Source organism: Trachurus trachurus (genome assembly GCF_905171665.1).
Source record: "Trachurus trachurus genome assembly, chromosome: 10".
In the NCBI taxonomy this organism is placed as follows: domain Eukaryota; kingdom Metazoa; phylum Chordata; class Actinopteri; order Carangiformes; family Carangidae; genus Trachurus; species Trachurus trachurus.
Genome location: NC_139894.1, coordinates 15,598,532 through 15,619,028, shown reverse-complemented (window position 1 = coordinate 15,619,028; position 20,497 = coordinate 15,598,532). Strand labels below are relative to the sequence as shown.

General features: G+C 42.5%; 1 protein-coding gene across 1 annotated transcript; it reads left to right on the top strand.

The window, feature by feature from the left end:
- Positions 1-3,712: 3,712 nt before the first annotated feature.
- On the top strand, positions 3,713-20,497 carry inppl1b (inositol polyphosphate phosphatase-like 1b; the record flags this gene model as incomplete). The annotated part of the gene is made up of 27 exons (XM_083980811.1): positions 3,713-3,849; positions 5,152-5,215; positions 7,057-7,195; positions 7,323-7,443; positions 8,090-8,230; positions 8,380-8,467; positions 8,614-8,691; positions 8,933-9,070; positions 9,223-9,337; positions 10,070-10,170; positions 10,257-10,359; positions 10,457-10,653; positions 11,817-11,934; positions 12,093-12,189; positions 12,307-12,445; positions 12,562-12,661; positions 12,850-12,938; positions 13,844-13,925; positions 14,405-14,494; positions 14,594-14,707; positions 14,803-14,891; positions 14,985-15,072; positions 15,484-15,636; positions 16,056-16,137; positions 16,266-17,064; positions 18,480-18,595; positions 19,692-20,497. 27 exons carry the CDS (start codon positions 3,713-3,715, stop codon positions 19,783-19,785), a joined length of 3,672 nt encoding a protein of 1,223 aa, XP_083836937.1. The 3' UTR covers positions 19,786-20,497.

Here is a 20,497-nt window from a genome sequence, read left to right as displayed (position 1 = left end):
AAGTTAATCTTATTTTCTGCTCTCTTCATGATGAACTGTCGCTCTTGAGTTTTCTTTTTCCGCTTTTGGTTGTGCAAGCTAACATATAGTCACATAAGCCCCTTACAGTTAATCTGGTGCCATTTTAAGCAAGCACTATATATGGACAGTCAACATTGTCTGCAATGCAAAAACAAGGCACTGCAGACTACTCTCAGTGCGTTATAGCACCATGGTATTACAACTTCTTAACTACACAGTTCAGCGTGTTGCTAAACTGAGGCAGCGATGTGGTGTTTGTATAGTTAACAGGGACAATACAAGCTCTATTAGGCAGTTAGCCAATCAGGGTTTCCTCCACTGTGACTTTAAATAAAGATTTGTTCATGTGCTATACTATAACTCTTATTATCAATTATTTCAATCATGAATACCCTTGAAACACACAAACACACACATTATACTGTTGATTACTGTCGCATTGTCCCTGTCGAATAAACCAATAAATAAATGAATTAAAATATATATATGTGTACCTGCACAGCAATTAGTCTGGGTACATAACTGCAGAAAAGTTACCTGTCGACTTTCTGTCTGTTATGTACTTGAGTGTATTTTTAGCAGCTGCCACTCACTCATCCCAAGTGATGCTGTAACTTTGAAGGGCTTTTACTGCCATCACTTGGAAAGATAGCTGAGCACTGGCTGTCCACAGCTGAGGCACTTATCTATTTTATATTAAAGGATTGTGTTGTTCTTTTGACAAACACAATTCTACAATCATATTTAGATGTAGGACATTTGTTTTATTTTGCAAGTGTTCAGTTTGTAAAATTTTAATTAAACCTGCTGTTTTAGACTATCAAGAGCATAAAATATGTCAGCTGGTACAGGGAGGCCATAGATCATCTCCATGTGCAAGTAATTACTGTTTTCTCTTTTCTTAAAGCTATAATGTGTTTTTTTTTTCTTTCGTATTATAATCGCGGCCTTTCTATCTGTGTGGCTTTGAAAAATAGAGAAATGTTACATCTTTCCCTGAAAGTGCTGTTGGATATCAGCAAAACAACAGCTACCCATCAGCTCACTTTGCTTTATCTTTGACAGAAACAAATATTACTGAAAATTAAACAGAATGTTTATTTATATATATTCAAATACGAACGCTTGTCTAAGTGAAATTGAGCAGGTGGTTCACATCTTCTTGTCCCCCGTGTCTGTCTCAGTTTTCTGTCCAAGTCGTTGCCTGGTGGAAGACAAGAGAGAGAAACCAAATCAGCATCTGACATCATTTGCTCTTTCTGAGAATGACAAATGGGGCGCTGGTACTTACTAATGATGGTGAGGTTTTGTGGTTTTAGTAAATGTTATCAGTCCCCTATCAGAAAATATTTGCACCACAGCTTGTGTTTGCATGGCACGCACTGCCCTAGAGATGGCATTGTCTTTTGGTTTGTAGTCTCTCAATTGTTCATCCAGCACAAGGTCAGTCTCAGGTTAACACTTTGGTTTATGAGCAAATACTTGCAAAACAAATTCCCATCAGCCTCAGTGGTACTTTTGTTTAGTGCTAATTAGGGAGGATAACACAAGACGGTCTCTGTGGTAAACATCCCCGCTAAACATCAGCTGGTAAACAAGCAATTCATTACAAGCATGTTAGCTTTTGAATGTTAGCATTTAGCTCAAAGCAAAGCTGGGCAGCCCTGAAGGTACTGCATGCATTTCAATTATATGCTGCAAGAGAGCACATAGCAAGAATAAGTGATTACAGATTAAGGGATAAGAAGATATGTCATCAGTTGTGGACGGACTTGTGTCTGTTTGTTTTATGGGGGCTGCGGTCGGTGGCCGGCACATTTCTGTGGAGTAGTGAGAAGCAGAACAGCAAATATAGGACCAAACAGCTTCCCACAGAGTTATATGTTCCAAGTAACGGAGAAGGAGGGAAGTAGGAGGGCCGAATAATGGGCGATGTTTCTAGGGAGGCAAAAATAAGAAAGTTGGGGATGATCATAACCATATGGAGAGTTTTGCTGAGAGGGAAGGAGAGAGCAAAAGGGGAAGGGAAGTTTAGGGAGGGTGACAAAGGAGGGAAAAAATAGGTTGGGACAGAGGAATTTATTATCGCACTTTTAGTTTTTTGTGTTTTTAACATGTGGAATGACAAAAAAAAAGAAAGTAAATATGCCTGGCAGAAGTTTAAAAAAAACATCTGGAGAGAGAGTTAGGTTAATTAAAACCAAGAAAAGAAAGTGAGGACTAGCAGAGAAGCTCACCTGTGAGAGGGGAAGCTGTGTCTTGTGTTTGGAATTTGAGGAAAGGGACAGGGCAGGGGCTGAGGGAGGAAGAAGAAGAAAGGAGACGGGCGGAGAGAGAGAGAGTGAGAGGCAGAGAGTGAGTGAGAGAGAGAGAGAGAGAGAGAGAGAGAGAGAGAGGGAAAGGAAGCAGTCTGCTGTTTCACACACTGGTGGTGAAGTTTAGCCCCTCTCAAGAATTCTCCTGGCTGTGTCCGCCATCTGGAATGTCGAGTCACTTCCTCTGTCTGCCCTGCGCTCTGACGGGGGTTGTCCTCTGCCTCTCTGCCCCCTCCCTCCCTCTCTCTCTCTCTCTCTCTCTCTCTCTCTCTCTGTGCTCTGACAGCGCTCTGAAGAACCACTGTGGACCACGCCAGTACGGGACGGGACTCTTCTGACAAGACAGACACACACACACACACACAGACACTCACACGCGCGCGCCAGCACACAAACATCCAGTATGAAAGTGAGACCCCCGGATTAGCCCCACATCCAACCAGACACACTCTCAATGGAATCTGGGCCTGGAAGAAGCAAAGACAACTGCAGTCATCAGCTGAACTTTTTGGAGGGTGTTCCTTTTCCCTTATATGGCAACAGAGCTGAGAAATCATTTGAATTAGTCTGGTTTCTGTTGCATGCCTGTCTGGTTTTAGTGCTGACTGGGTTCCATCTGGTATGTTTCTGTCTCTGCTGTGTGCGTGTGTGGGTGCCGTGTGTGCGGCTTGATTTGTTTGTTTTGCCGTCTTGGTTCTTCTTTTCCTGTTGTTTGCATGTGGGGTTTTTGTTTTGGGACAAGAAGAAGGGCTTGTGTTTGTGGTTAAGCTAGAGGCACCGTCATCGCCTCAGGGCTGGCAGCTTCATTCAGACTCTGCAAGCACCTCTAGCTCTCTTTTTTCCCCTCCTCTACCTCCTCCTCGCTCCCTTCTGTGCGCTGCTGGGATGGTCCGTGTTTGTCGGAGCAACACACCCACCTGGGTGCAGCAAACTGCAACCAAAAACTGAACCGGGGGTCTCGGTACAGGAGGGTTTGTACCAGAAAAGGTGGACCGGAGCTCGTGACGAGGAGCGGGCTGTCGTTAGAGTGGACAAACCTCACGATCAGCTGGATGCTTCTTTCTTCCTACAGTGGAACAGGATGTGTGGCCCACAAGGAACCAATAGCGACCCAGGAAGTGCTAGCTGATGAAAACAAGGTGTTGGGTTGTCTGTTTGACACTGTGGTCACGAAGAAAGGAATCATGGGAAAGTTCTTAACGACATAAATAGGCCATTCAGCACGCTCTGGCACTGGCCACTTCAGTGACAGCTTCTGTCAAGCGTCATCTGAGCAATTCTGACACAGTGAAACGTGTTGTTAGACTTGTTGTTATGTCAAGTTCATCACCTCATGTGGAGGATTTTTATGAACTTATCTCTCAACATTGATTGCCATGGCTACGGCGGCATGGTATCATCGTGACATCAGCCGTGTGCACGCGGAGGACTTGCTGGCACGGGCGGGGAGGGATGGCAGCTACCTAGTGAGAGACAGTGAGTCTGTGCCAGGAGCCTATGCACTGTGCCTGCTGTGAGTACACACACACACACACACACACACACACACACACACACACACACACACACACACACACACACACACACACACACACACACACACACTTACAGCAGTTTATCTTGCGTGTCACAATCAAAGAGAATTGAATTTACAAGGTACTTAGAGCTTTTATATACTTAAATGTTTATGTAAGTGTGCGTCATCCGTCTTTTGTTCGAGCTAAACAAAAATATAAGGGAATGTGACTCACTCACTCAAATGATTTATTCAGACGGGATTCAGTGTTACTTCATGTGCCTAATTTTGAGTTCCACCTCCTTGAAAGTATTGACTTGATGATTCATTCAGGAAATGCTGCTCTATTTGGGAAGGAACAGAAAGCACTTGTACTTAATGTGAAACCGCAACTTTAATGATATTATCTTGTGAAACTTTAATTTTTTGGCTCGTAGGATTGGAAACTATTTACAAACTCAACATTTCTGCCGAACGCTCCCATCTGTAAATTGATTCAGCAGCTTCACTCACCCTGTCATATCCATCACTTTCACCATCATCTGCCAGCAGGCATCACAGGAGCTCTTACGGCCTAAAGCACTGCATTCATAGTGGGGGCAACTTCACACACACACACACACACACACCCTCTCTAGACTGTCCTGTCCGTACAAAGTCCACCTCAGCCAGGCAAACTCTGGCTCAGGACTCCCTGTTTCCCTTCTTACCCCCACTTTCTTCCTTGGGGCCCCTGGAAGAGGGCGGGAGCTCCAGCGACCGCACTACGCTGACTGCTCATCAGCCCCAGCCAGATACATTCCTGAAAGCTGAGCCTGGCCGCTCACAGTGCTCCCTCTTGCCCTTCGTTCTTTTGCTCAATATCTCATTCCCTCTTTTATTGTCTTCAATCTCTCCAGGCTTTTGATGTGTGTCCAGTCATTAAGCCGTCTCCTTGTTGATCATGCAACATACAGTCAGTGACTGATTAAAAAGTGCTGTTCACCTCTACGTGCTGTCTGAAACAAATTCCTCTGAAGTGACTGATGGAGATCAGATAAATCTCACGTTGTAAAAATAAGCCACATCATTAGTGCTCTTTGAAACAACTTAGTCTTTGTTAAGATAGTTAATGTATTTGCCTACACTTAGACACCCTCATATAAACAACAGATTTAAGTATATCTTCCCTCCTGAATGTTTATTCAGATGCTTTTTATAGTAATCTTCTGCTCCCTTTGACCCTGTAATGATAAGCGGTATGGCTAATGGATGTGGTTAGATTCATGACAGAGTTTTTCTTTTGTTTGGGTTCCAAAGGTTCCAGCGTCATGTTCACACCTATCGTATTCTTCCCGATGCCGACGGCCTTCTCGCAGTCCAGGTGAGTGCTTATCAACCTCATGCCTGACAGGGAGGACCAGAGGAAAGAGAAACACAATAGATAGTCTGAAACCTTGGCACAAACTGTACGCCGAGCGACAAACACGGCCGATCAGATGGAGTTAGGGAGATCAAACAATGGTTTGTTATTGCCTGTTGTGAGGAGAACAGGAACCTGTTTGTGTTTCATCTCTGTGCAGGCTCTGTTACGACTGCAGCAGCCTTGTTGTTTGAATGGCATCTCTGCCATGTGGCTGCATGCTTGCAGCATGAGCTCAGCAGCACAGAGGAGAAATTGTTTTTATGTCTCAGAGATTCCTACTCAACCCACACACTAGGTCACTGACCAATGGATGTGCTTATTTGTTATGTGTATGTATGGGGGTGTTTGTATTAGACATAATGAGCCTGTTGGATGTGGAACAGCTTAGGCCAGTGATGGTATGTGTCTGTTTTTGATACTCTGAGAAGAGGACCATTTAGTCAGCAAATGACCTAATTATTAGCCCATAGAAAACACACCAGCATGCAGTTTGCAGCCACACACATGCAAACAGGGGAAATCGAGAGAGGGCGAGAAATAACCTTTTTTTGGATTGAAACTGCATATCAACTGTGGCCTTCTTTTTTTTTTTTTTTTTTAAACCATGTCTGCACATTGAAGTCCAATAATGAGTTTAATAACAATTGTCTGGCAGCTGTTTTCAAGCCCTCGACTTGGAAAAATCCTCTGCTTTGAAAAGAAGACCTTAAACTCTGTTGCTATTTCAGTTGTTTTTCCACTGCCATCAGTATAAACCTCCAGTACGTATTTTCCCTCACTGGATTTGCTCCACTAACTCACAAGTCGCATGCTTGCCTTCTTGTTTTTCCAACAGGGCCACAGAGATATTTTGGGGCCCATTTTGTCTCTCACCGCCTCTTATTCCTTTTCATTTCTTTTTAATTGCTTTTCAAGAGATAACTGTGGTATAAATGCTATTTGAAGAGGTCCTGGCAGAAACAGATAGGTAGCTCGAGTACTAAACCACAAAATGAAAAAAAGGACACAGAAAAAAACGTTGCTCTACATTGTGGTCTAATGCATGCCATGTTGGGTTTTCTTTTTGCATGTGACTGCTAGTATGTATTTCCAGCACCTGTGCACAGCATGTGTGTTTATTTAATCGTCTTTTCTTTTCTTTTTTTTTTTGCCTGTGCTGCTTTTAGTGCCACTGATGTATAGCGGTGCAGATTTTTGTGGAAAGTCTGAGGGTAGCCTTATTTGTGCGTGTGGCTTGAATGTGTGAACGTATGCATGTAAAAACTTCCACGCCATGTTTTGATGGGGTGAGGGGTGGGGTGGGGGGGGTGCTCATTAGTCTGGAAACTGGGAAAAGTTGGACCACAGTGAGACATGACAGCCAACTGCTGTTGTAGTCAGGAAGTAGCTGTCAGTGATGTCAACTGTCCCGTGGGGTGTGGGGCACGGTTTTCTAAATCCCCCCTGGGACTCCTTTTATCACTGCATATCATCTGTATGTGCCTTTTTCTGTCATGCAAATAAATACTTCTGCTTTGTTCTACCAAGGGGATGTGTGATCTTCCTGTGCAGAAACAACCATGTGAACTTTTCATGTTAAGACCGGGAGGTCATTTTGTTTTCAATATATATAGGATAATAAAAAGTGGGCTATTAAAAGGCTTCATATCTCTGTTTCATAAAAAGGCTTAAAGGAGAAGGTTACTATACAGAGAGTAGACAGTAGGTAGGCAGAAGATAACTGTCTGTTTACACACACAAATCAAGCAATATATATAGTACATATGCTCAGAGACGTCTGCTGCATGCATCTCTCACAGACAACACAGGGGGTGCAGGTGAACTGTTTCCGCACACTGGAGGACTTGGTATTAGGATACCAGCATCCCCACAAAGGCCTCGTCACGCCTCTCCTCTACCCTGTTCCCCGGGACACGGACACAGGAGATGAGAGCTCAGGTGGGTCCACCCACCAGTTACAGGAAAATCCCCACAATGTCAAATACATGCACATGTTGTATAATACATAACTAAAAAATTCACTGCTGACTGTTAATGTTTGGTATTGTGTTTCATGTACGCACAGATGACGAGAGGCCGCCTTCAGCTCCGGCCTCCGTCAACACAGCACTTTCATCGGGACCATCAGCTAAACCGGGCCCTCCAGCGCCACTCCTGGATAAATTACAGGAGCTGAACACATCCAGGTATGATCTTCCAGTTTAAATGTAAAACAGTGTTCAGGCACCACAGACATATGATGCCTGTTCATGCTACATGTGTATTTTTTCTTAACATATCAGCATTCTAGGTGATCAACACAAGTTTATAAATGTTTCTGTTTACCTGTAGTGTCACATCAGTGTCAGCCATCTGTTATATTCATCTAAATATGCGCATGAGGGCAATCAAGCATGGATAAACAAATACTGACTTCTTGTTTAGTCTGTTATGTTGCTGCTGCTTTCTTGGCCAGGGCATTCTTGGAAAATAGATCTCAATGAGTCATTTTCCTGGTTAAATAAAGGTTAATAATAATAATAATTAAATCAGTTGATATAATACATTATCTGCTGTATACTGTTGGAGGAAATTCAGCTGTCAGCTGCTCTATACATTCTATCTATCTATCTATCTATCTATCTATCTATCTATCTATCTATCTATCTATCTATCTATCTATCTATCTATCTATCTATCTATCTATCTATCTATCTATCTATCTATCTATCTATCTATCTATCTATCTATCTATCTATCTATCTATCTATCTATCTATCTATCTATCTATCTATCTCTATCTTCTCCACTTAAAATCCAGCCTGAATTTTGCCTGTTTTATTTTGGTTACAGTACTGCGGGCGATGTGATTGGTCTGCTCAATGACTACCTCTTCAGTGAGCTGCCTCTCGACATTGAGAATGTGCATAAAGGAGCAACGACTCTATTCCACCTCAAGCGCACTCTGGGCACTGCCTGCCAAGGCCTGAACAGGTTGGTAACATGCTGCTCTCAATGTTAAGGGTGAACCCAATGTGAAGAGTGCAATTGATGGAGGGTTTTGTTGGGCATTAATATTGCATACTAGACTGATATTCACATGTGATGATGAAATAAAAGTTGTGCATTGATCCACCCTACAGCGAGATTGACCTGACTCTCTCAAGTCTGGAAACTCTGGCCAAGGTCTTCGACCATCCTAGCTGCTCCTTGACACACACCAAGGCACAGGTACAGTAAACACAAACCAGTCATTATGCCTTTGGAAATACTGTCACAAAAAAAAATCCAGAACTGTGTTAGGTAAAAGGTCATAATCTGAAAAAACACTTGTATGCATTAACTACTTCGATCTGTCTTTGTCTCTTTGGAACAAGGGTCCAGAGATGGAGATCGACACCTTGCTGTGTAAGATTTCAGCATTGGTCAGCCTCCTGTCTTCACTGGAGAAAAAGGTATGTTTTTGTTGAGATATACTTTATATTTCAAACTGGAAATGTCTCTTATTCCTGAAAAGCCAACTATTATTTTCAGGACACTGATAAAATCCACATTTGTCCTCTGCCCTTTAACATTCATTTTGGTTATTTATCTGGGAGAGGTGATTTTCCAGAAATAGATTTAAAAAAAAAAAACTTGTAATGGACAAAAATAGTTAAATTGTAATCTAACACCTAGAATTCTTCTCCTATAAAGGTGTTAAAAGCGCTACAAGATGCGGTGACTAATCACAACCTGGCAGTGCAGCCTACTCCTCCTCCGCCTGAACCAGCACCCGCTAACATACAACCTGTAAAGAACCATGACAGACAGACTCCAGTCCACTCCTTTCAGGTAAACCAGGCTGAAAAAGCCACGACAGCGTACAAACACAAATGTTGCAAACGCTTGTTATTCAGTTATATTGTATTTATATGACACATAGTGAGAAAAGTAGTACCACCAGTTTTGTATGTTTTAGTAACAGTTTTTCTCTGTGTTGCCAGGTGAAGATGGTGAGGTATGGCAGACAGGTGCTTTCTGTTGATGTGGACACAGGAGTGCTGCTTTTCGACAGGAAAGCTGGTTCGTTTGGTATAGAGAGGGTCTCGCACGACAGAAGTAAGAAAATGTTTCCTTTTTAGCTCCTTTAAAGGGATAGTTCAACATTTTGGCAAATTGGCCCATTGCCATAATCCCTATAGTCATAGCAGTTGGTTCGTTACCTTTATTTGTTGGTGCAAGCTATTTTTAGAACGGCGGAGCAGAGCCGTGAGCTGCTCAGAGCTACACTACGGAGGCTCATGGGATTTCTTGGTTTCCCTAATCAAACTCATCAAATACACAGTCCAACAACACCAAACTGCTCTGGTGGACAAGTTGTGACCTGCACATTCACCATGCTATGAGATAATAACGTAACGTTACGAGACTGAGTTGTTTTAGAGGTAAATTCATGCAAAACCGCTGATGCACGTTGCCTTCAGGGACAGTTTTTCAGCAAGCAGTCTCTGCATTTCCCTCTAAAACAACTCTGTCTGGTAACGTTCTGTTATTATCTCATAGCGTGGTGAATGTGCAGGTTACAACTTGTCTTGTTTTGGAGTTGTTGGATTGTGTATTTGATGAGTTTGATGAGGGAAACCAAGAAATCCCATGAGCCTCCGTAGTGTAGCTCTGAGCAGCTCACGGCTCCGCTCCTCCGTTCTAAAAATTGCTTGCACCGACAATTAAAGGTAACAAACCTACTGCTATGACTATAGGGATTATGGCAATGGGCCAATTTGCCAAAATGTTGAACTATCCCTTTAACATTTCTCTTACGTGCAAATATACTGAACCATTGTCCATCAGTCCTTCAGATTGTCAAGTTCCAGAGCAGTCCAGCCAAGGTACGCATGGTGGTCGACAGTCATCACAACACACCCCGGGAGATGACGTTCGAGAGTTCACGAGTAAGACGAGATGATCAGTTTCACTACTCGCTGGAATTCAGTGTTTTCTCTCCCACAATTCACTGACTGACTCTCATGTCTTTCAGAAACGTGACTCCTTCTGCCAACTCCTCCAGATGATGAAAACCAGGCACTCTCAGCTGACTGAACCTGATATGATCTCTGTGTTCGTTGGCACTTGGAATATGGGTAAGAATAAATGTGATGACAGTATCTTTTAGAAAAGACTCTGAAGTAGACGTCAAAGGTTATTTTGATGATTTATCATCCCGTGCTCTGTGCTCAGGTGGCTCCCCTCCTCCTCGCAGCCTGAAGACATGGGTGACCTGCTGTGGTCTGGGACACACCCCCGATGAGTCGACTGCCCTGCTCCCTCATGACATCTACGCACTGGGGACTCAAGAAAACCCTCAGGGGGAGAGAGAGTGGACAGAACATATCAAAGCAACTCTTCACAGCTACACTAACATTGACTTCAAACAAGTAATTCCTCCTTTTTGCTGTTTTTTTGTTGTTGTTGTTGTTTTCATCTTTAACTGTTCATTCTTTTGTGCAAAAAGAGGCAATTGTCCATGCAGCTATTATACTGTAAGAAAGAGTCACAAAGTTACATGGCTAGAAGAGTTCAGAGCTCCACTGAGTTGCACAAAGCCTTGTGCGGCTGCAGAGGGAGCTGTGTGACCTAAGTTTTTACAGTCCGTTGAGAGTCTTAGGATGTTGAAGAAGTCTGATACTAAAACAGTGGAGAAGAGAAAATTAAGCATCGCTGTACTGATAGGATTCATTGCACAATCTAAGGAATTTAATTTCAAAATCATCAGATTCACTTGTGCAACACGTATTTTCACAGTGACATTTAAAACATTTTTTTAATTGTGTGTAATACAGATCATTTAAAAATGTACAATTTATTAAAAATGAAATCCAAAAAGGGAAGTGATTAGTGATTTGACACATTTTATTTTATGATATAAGGTCACCTGGAATTCCCACATTTTACTCACAGAAATATTCAATATTCATGCTTCCAAAACATTCACACAGGTCTGCAATTTTGCAAAACAAAGAAAACTTTTACATGATCTGATATTGCATAGTCTAATTTTACTCTTCAAAAGAATATGTGCCGAATAACAAAAAACATGTACTATAATAGCTAGGATCTGAGAAAAATATAACGGCTAATTTGAAAAAATATCTGAACATAAACTAAAGACATTTCAACAGATTACTGTATGAAGAGGAAGGTGTACAAATTTCAGTCTTATGTGTAATGGTGAGGTCAGACCTGGTGTTTTCGTGTAGCAAAAGTGGTATTTAACACCACGTGCTTCATTTGTATAATATTGTGTAAAATAATGAAAACACTTCTTTGACATTCCAAAGGGCACCCACCTGTATGTAAAACTGAATTATTATGATTTAGCAGCATCTCAGCACATTACAGGAAAGGATTGTGTAAGTTTCTCATATTTTATCATCTGTGTTCTTGCGGGGTGTGTCTGAAAATATATGTCGCGTATAAACATCTGTGCTAATTATCAAAAGAACCTGACTTCATCAGAAATGGGTGAAACCCATTGGGTAATCTGTAATTAGTTGGAAACTGCTTTTCATCTTTTGTAATGTCAGCTAATGTCCTGCAGGTGGCAGTACAGTCCCTTTGGAATATGAGGCTGGCTGTGTTTGTGAGGCCGGAGCACGAGAGTCGCATCAGCCATGTGAACACGGCCAGTGTGAAGACTGGCTTGGGGAACACGTTGGGTAGGCTGTACAAACACACAGAGCAAATACACTAAATATGAATAATATTAGGGCTGACAGGCTAGCAAGAAATGAGACATATAAATGTATGATTAACAAGAACAAAATGTGTTTTTATTATCATAGAGGTCTGAGGGTGAGTATTTCTGTTGTTTCAGGAAACAAAGGGGCCGTTGGGGTCTCATTCCTCTTCAATGGAACATCTTTTGGGTTCGTTAACTGTCACCTGACCTCTGGAAGTGAGAAAGTGCTGAGGTACATTACAGCTTTGTATGTACACATAAGTAAGGGACCGTGTGGGTGTGATCCTGTGTCACATCTGTGCTGTATTACAAATACATGTCTTTATCTGTCAATGTATGTAATGTGCAGGAGGAACCAGAACTTTGTGGACATCCTCCGTCTGCTTTCTCTGGGCGACAAACAGCTCGGGCCCTTCGACATCAGCCTGCGCTTCACTCACCTCTTCTGGTGTGGTGACCTCAACTACAGGCTCGACTTAGACGTGCAGGTCAGACGCCGGGCTGTTACTATTTCTTTATTATTCATTGTTCTGTTTTTTAACATGGCTTGATGTGGCATCATAGTCATTTGAGTTTGTCTCTCTCTGGTCCTTACTGACTCCAGGACATCTTGAAACATGTGTCTAAGAGAGAGTTCGAGGAGCTCATGTGTGCAGATCAGCTGACCAGGGAGAGGCACAAGAGGAAGGCCTTCCTCAATTTCAGTGAGTTTCAATTTTGTGTTGACTGTTGACCTATATTTAGAGGCAGAAACACAATGCCATACGGTTGTTTCGTAAGCACTTAAATGTGATTACAATTACACAATAAATGATGAAAAAATATAGTAACATTTCATTTTGATTCAGCTTTTTAGCTCACTTTGCAATTTTGTCTGTTTATCGTGATTAAGAGGAAGAAAAGATTGCATTTCCACCGACCTATCGGTATGAACGGGGCTCTAGAGACTGCTACCTGTGGCAGAAGTACAAGACTTCAGGGGTGAGTCGTTTCTTGTTAACCAAAAGCACCACGAAAAGCTGGCTCGCGTGTACATCAAAAAGATTGCTTCATGTGCACGGCAGAAGATACATATTGACAATGAAAACAATATCTACACCTCTGTCAAAAGTGTGAGGACAGTGTGAGAAAGTGTGTGTTCATGGATCGCACACAATGTGTAACAAGAAGATCCAAGTGCAGCCTCACAGAGCTTCAGTAGCATGGTTTTATACTCATAGCCTTGTTTTTATCAGGTTGTTGGTGAAGATCATTGTTCTGGTGTGAAAACTGTTCAAGTATTCCGAGTTTACTCTTCACTCACATCTTAAGATGTTTTTACATATGCCACTATATAATAGATGAGAATGGAAAAATGTGCCTTTACTGTCATTACACACTGTTGCACAATGAAATTTGCTGTGTAGTTTCCTAAAAGTGTTTTACATGTTCATTCTTCTGTACACACACCTACCTACTGTATGTAGGTAAGCAGAAGAAAGCAGATAGAACAGTTTAATATATAAATGCAGAAACAGAGCGTACGTCAGGTGCTATTTCGATGAGGTATAAGAAGACTTGTTGAAGACTTTCACTTCTGTAGTTCTGTGGTGGGTAGTGTTGTGTTGGAAGGGCATAACATTAGTGTTCCTGGAGTTCAGTTCAGTCATGGCTCTGGGGTTAAAACTTCTTTCAAGCTTGGAAATGTGGCCTTTCAGGGGTCTGTTGGGGATGGCTGATGGCTTTGAAAGCAGCTGCTGTGATCACTAAAAATAGGAGGCTAAGAATTAGCCTCGTCTAAGAGAGGAATGTCTGGCATGACAGATTGAAAGCAGCCTTCAGAAACACAAACATACAAACATGTTGTGGATTTTTTTTCTTCTTTTCACCGAAATCTGTCTCTGTAGGTACGAGTCAATGTGCCATCATGGTGTGATAGGATTCTGTGGAAGTCCTACCCGGAGACGCACATAATATGCACTGCATATGGTAAGATCTGATGATTTCATTAAAAAAAAAAAAAAAAAAAACTTAGAAAAGTAAACAGTGAAGTTGGGCATAAACAAAATGCAGGAGAGCAGCAACAAAAAGGCAAAGACAAAGGACTTTCTGCAGAATTCTCAAATTAGATATCTGTGGTCTTTGTTTTTCTCTGTAAAATGGGAGCAATCCTCAAAAAACGGCCATGCTCTACATCCTGGTCTGTGGTCTATCAAGAAACAGAGTCATTTCCTCAAACTTTGCCCGAACTTCGGTTTTCTGACTAACCTCAGCAAACTGACAAAACATAACAAGGACTGGGTACAAGCACAACAACCTTTCGCCTCCTAAATCATTCTTCTGGCTGGAAGCTCACGTCTGGACACAGTTGTTACATAACTTTAGTAACTACACAGTAACTATATATTACTTGGTGTCGTGTCTGTGATCATACTAGTGGAGTAATATTGTGGATTGTCTGTTACCAGGTTGCACAGATGACATCTTTACAAGCGATCACTCACCTGTTTTCGCCACGTTCCAAGTGGGAGTCACGTCACAGTTCAGCTCCAAAACAGGTGCTGTCATTGTTGTTGTGGCCACTGAGAAGCATAATTAGAATATGACTGAATGCGGTCATTGACTGGACAGTATTGTCACGATTTTGTCTCACACAGATCCAAATCCAGGCATGGAGAGGGCCTGGATAGAGCTTGAAGGCGTGGAGGCAATTGTGAAAACGGCAAGCAAAGCAAAGTTCTTCATTGAGTTTCATTCATCTTGCCTTGAAGGTATGGCACTGCAACAAAATGACATTTTCAATTGCGTTAACCATTAGGCAACACGGTGGCAGAAAGTCACTCGTTTCTTTTTTTCTTTTTTGCAGAGACAAGACGCTCAAGTGAGAATGACTCACAGGGCTGTGATGTCCCTGGGTTTCTCAAACTGGGCTGGTCCTTCAAACAACTGCCCAAGGTTAGAGGCTCAGTCTGTTTGAAAATGGCCAAAAATATTGTTCCTCTTTGAAGTCACACAATTGTTAACTTGTGCTCTGCATGTCTGTCATAGCTTCTTCCAGTCCTGTCTGACATGGAATACCTTCAGGATCAGCACCTGTTGCTCTCTGTCAAGTCATGTGATGGATTTGAGTCGTACGGTTGGTCACATGGCAAATTAATTTGTCTTAATTAACAATACTAATAATAGATAAATAACTCTATATTTATAACTGGTTGGTTGTTATCTACTAATCCAGATATTTTCAATATAAGGATAATATGTTTTACTCATCTCTTCAGAGGTGATACATTATTTGAGAACATTTACATTGACAACTATTATCAAAACAAGATCTGCTTGTCTTTCATTTATATGCAAAAGAATAAAGTTCATTGCAAAGTATATTGATTACTTAAGTTTTCTTCCAAATCACATCAATATAGTTGAACAACTAGTATGTCCACACACCTAAGGAAGGATGCACTCTACACCTTTGTTGCGTTTCAGGATGAAATGTAGTATTGATCTGATCAATACATGTTTAAAAATTCTTTTTTTTCTCTTAAAGGTGAATGCTGTGTGGCTCTGCGCTCGCTTACTCGTGCATCAGAGCAGTTCGAGACATTTCTGAGTCACCGAGGCGAGGAGATGGGCTCCATCAGAGGACGGGTCAGGGTCCATGTCCCCAAGGACAGGCGAGCAACGCGGGAAAAGATCTATGGTAGGTCAGCAGGAACTGGTGCTTTCCTAATCTCTGCCTCGCTTGCACTATCACTTCCCACTAAACTTTCATCTCCACTGTCACTGCTTTCTTTGACTCTCCTGTGAGTCTCACATTGCTTCCTCTATTTGGTTCCTCAATGATCCCTGGCTTGGCTTTACACTTGCTGGTATCTATCGACCGCTTCCTCTTTTGGCTCCTGATTGACTGACCCTGACCAGATGCATCCTGAGACACTGACACAGGACAGATGGGTATTATGGCACCAGGTCAGATATCAGTCACACACAATCACCACCATGCTGTGCGATTGCAAACTGACTTGTCTGACTGCTTTTGTCCTACATGCACCACACAGACTTTTGAAAAGGTTGACAAAATGTATTATCAATTAATTCTTTGTGATTTAACTTTTTCAGAGTGGTTCTGTTTTGAGAAAGATGATAAACGTCCCGGGAGGGGACACATGTCTCCTGCGCCGACGCGGCTTCCAATCAATAGGTGAGGACCTCTTAATGTTTCTGAGCACCAGTGGCCAGCAGCAGAAAGCCTTCAGTGATTCAGAGATTTCATTTTTATCATCTCATAGTCTAGTTGAAATTAATTTAAGACCTGTTTATTCATTACAGGTCCTCTGCAGTTCCTCCAAAACTAACTCCGAGCAGCTACACCAATCCTGCCTACTTCATCTTCGAAGGTGTGTCAGTAGCACGCAGGGTGGAGGAGGCTGTCCCGCAGCAGAGGGACCCTCAGGTGATCTGGTCCGGTAACGAGGCCTTGCAGCTCCCAAAAATCTCAGGACGTCAGGGCTTCGACAGGAGACCCTGTCGCAGATCGGACTTCACAGAGATTGAAATTCCAGCCATTCTGCCCCAGTACACTTCGACCAATGACCTTCACACTCCCCAAACCAACTCCTCCTATCAGCTTTTCCCTGCCAAAGACCCTTCTCCCATTTCTCCACCCTCAAGCAACGCAGCCATCACGCAGTACCAGGAACAGACTTCACAACTCAGAGACAAATACCAAGGTAAAAACGTTGTTCAGGACTCCATACTGCCCGAGAAGAACCTGAGGAACCTGTATATGAATCACTCAGCAATCATCAGGGAAAAAACCAGAAGGGATCAACATCAGCTTCTCCCAGAGAGGACCAGTCCTCTGCGGGCAGCCAAGGCGCCGTCAGCTTTCCCCTACACCCCCACACACGTAGCACACTGTCAGGTTTCTGCCTCCTGGGTGGTGGATCATCAGCCACCCGGGCCTACAGGGGACAACTCCCTCACCGCTTTGCAAATTGCCAAGTCCCTCAGCGAAGTAGACTTCTTCCCCACACAGCAGAGGTGCACGTCCATACCAAACCAGAGGCCAAATTACAGAAATGGCCCCTCAATGCACGGAGACAGAGGCTACTGCTGGGAGAAGGAGGTACGATGCTGCTCTCGAAGACAGTTTGTGAAAGATCCGACTCCTGTCTGTGCAAATTCTCATTTGTCCAAGTCAAAGGCATCTCTAGGCAATTGAATCAAGGGTAACACTTTATTTTAAGGGGTCCTTGTTCCTGTGTATCTACCTAATTATTTACAGTGTAATTACCTATGTAACCGTATGTAATAACATGTACTTACATTGTAAATACATAGTGTATTTTGGTGTACTTACAGGTCCTTGTTACACTTGTAATAAGAAATGCTTGTGCACAGAGAGAGGCCACTTTGGCATTTCTTATTACAAGTGTAACAAGTACCTGTAAGTACACCAAAATACACTATGTATTTACAATGTAAGTACATGTTATTACATACGGTTACATAGGTAATTACACTGTAATTAATTAGGTAGATACACAGGAACAAGGACCCCTTAAAATAAAGTGTTACCGAATCAAGTTAACTGGACTTGGTTTTGTCTTTGAAGACGTTTCGCTCCTTATCCAAGTGGCTTCATCGGTTCGTCTAGACTAAACTGGCTATTCTGAAAAATGGTGGATGACTCAGGTATTTAAAGCAGATATCAGCTTCACGGCCGTTTCGGCTAATGCTGCGTTCAAGGCAGGCTTTTGAAACCGTAAGTTACAGCTTCAAGTCACAACTACGACTTGGTAGCGTTCCAGGTAACCCGTAGCTCGTGTTTTTACCGTCCTGTTGTCTGTGAAAGTTCCCTATAACGGCCACTCGTAACTTCCGACCCGTGAACTCGTACCAGATCGAACTGGTATGACTTCACAGGAAGGAAAAACACAAAGTACGAGTTTCTTTGAACGCACCATGAGTTAGCAGCCCCCGCCCTTGTCAGGCATCAATTGGTCCTCGTGCTACGTCACCACATTCACGCGCATCCCTTGGCTGCACACACAGCCCTTCATGCCGTTCTCTCTCCTCATTGGATAACACTTGTATCCCACAAGGAAAATTTTCTCCTCGGGTTACAGCAGAGCAGAGTGACGGAGAGACTCGTGTTTAGGCTGAAATACTTCATGTAAGTGATTGCTGACGGAAAATAGGACTATTTAGGACTTATATTAACAAAAACATTCCACTGATATCTGCTTTAAGCTCTAATTGGACGAGAGTCGTTACCTATAACGACTATCGTCAGACTCAGCATGAGTCTCGGGGGGTGTCACCCTCACAGAGTTTAAATACCTGTAATCCAGTAATCCACCATTTTTCAGACTTGCCAGTCCTACACGAACTGATGAAGCCACTTGGATAAGGGGCGAAACGTCTTCAAAGACAAAACAAAGTCCAGTTGACGTGATTCAATTGCGTAGAGATCTGACCCCTGGTTCCATGTAAAAAAAATAAAAAATAAAAAAATCTGTCTGTTTTATCTCAATGCAGGTGTCTGTCCTCCAAGGAGCACCAGAGACAGTGCGGGAGCTTCTCAGTGCTCTGGGTCTTCAGAAGTACACCCTGGGACTCAGCCTCAATGGCTGGGATGATCTGGATTACTTCAGGTAAAACGATTTTAATTAAGATCAAGTCAATAAGTGGTACTTATGTAGGTGATTACTGGTACCACACAACATAGAGGGGTTTTAACAGTTATTTGTGCCAGTAAGTTCAGACAGAGTTGAGGGAGCCTGTGTGGAGCAGCCGCTGCAGCTGAGTGGGATAGGTCGTGACACAAACACTAATCTAGAGCATGCCCACAAACACCCGCCCTCTTTGAGTCACTAGTCTCTCTGTCTCTGTCTCTCTATATATATATACGTACAGAGCACCTGAATAAGCTCTATTAGCAGCATTGATGGTAACAATGGTGCGGCCACTACCAAAACCCACAGTTAAAATCATTGGTTGGTCTGCTTCACAGAATTGAAACACACAAGAACACCAGATAAAAATATATAGCGCACGACATGATTAGTAAGTGAAAACATCAACATCCTTCTCATGTAAGAAACATACACTTGTTGTGGACATAAACTTGGTGTTCACAAGACACTTGAAATAGCCAGTTGAAGGCCTAATTAGATTACTAGTCTTCATGTGACAGTCATGCACATCTGAGTGAGGTGACTTAACATAACAGTTTTTTTTGCTAATGCACTTCCAGTGTAAATGATAGTGGATCAAATCCATCACAAATGTCCTGTGCAAAAACATGATTCATACTTTATATAGTTTAAGTTCATGTGAGGCCCAAGTGGTCTGAGTCCAGACACCAAATGTCTGTTTTCCTTTGACAGCAGCGTTTCTGTGTTGAGCTGTGGTGGAGGGATAACACAAAGAGGGAATTTCATACTAAAAGACTAACATTTTAAGATACCCTACTAATCTGATTAAGTCAGACTTCGGAGTGACTAGAATGAGGGCTGGATTTTGTCCTCTATCATTTACATTGGAAGCATGTTGGAGATGGATTTTAAAATCTCCAGTCAGAAAAGGAGGAATTCTTACAGCTAGCAAAAAAATGTTTCAATGGGCATGTGTGAAGTGTTTTAATACTTTAACATGAACCCATCCATTCAGGTTAAGTGAAAAAAAAATCCAATATTTACCCATATGTCTGATAGTGTATATCTCTTTCTACCTTGTCCGACTCCACAGTGGCATCACAGAGGAGGATCTGTGTGCTGCAGGAGTGATGAACCCCTCGCACCGGCGCAGGATCCTCGAGAACCTGCCCAGGAACTGGAACTGACAGACAAGGACGTGACAAACATCGATGGTACAAAAAGCCCCGGCAGTCTGCTCATTCTGAACTGGAAGAACTGAGAACTGAAGGAGAAGACAGACTGATCAAGATATCAATCAGAACAGCTGGATTTTACCTCAGCCCTGCCATATTTTCCTTGACTCAATCAATACTGCAACAATAGTTTGTCTGTGTCAACACAACAAAGGGAACACAGCATAGGGAGCACTCATTGCACAGGCTGCTTCATTCATCGATCCATCTCGACAGATAATGAGAGGTGGGTGATATGAATGGGAAGCCTTGATATGTATCTCTAGTTACTGACACATACACAGCTGCTTATTATGGTATCAAGGTCTTATCGATTTTTGTTTTAATGATTTTTAAATGACTATAAAAATGTAGTTCTTCAATTTCCAGTGTTCACTCAAGGCTAGTGTTTACCATTCACCTTCATCCCTCCTACTGTGTGCTCTGCATTATTCTGCTATTATTGAGCCTGGACCCGAGCTTGTAAAAGCCCTCTATTAAATTTATGGAGCATAAAATCCATAGCTGTACTTATCTACTGGAACATTGTCTGTAAAGTTTGTGTAGAAGGACCTGCCATATCTCATTTTATTTACTGTCTCCTACTGTCGTTATCATGTCACTTAATCAGTTCCTATGCCCACTGTGTATGTTTTATGCAGCCTTTATAAAGTAAAGTGCATAA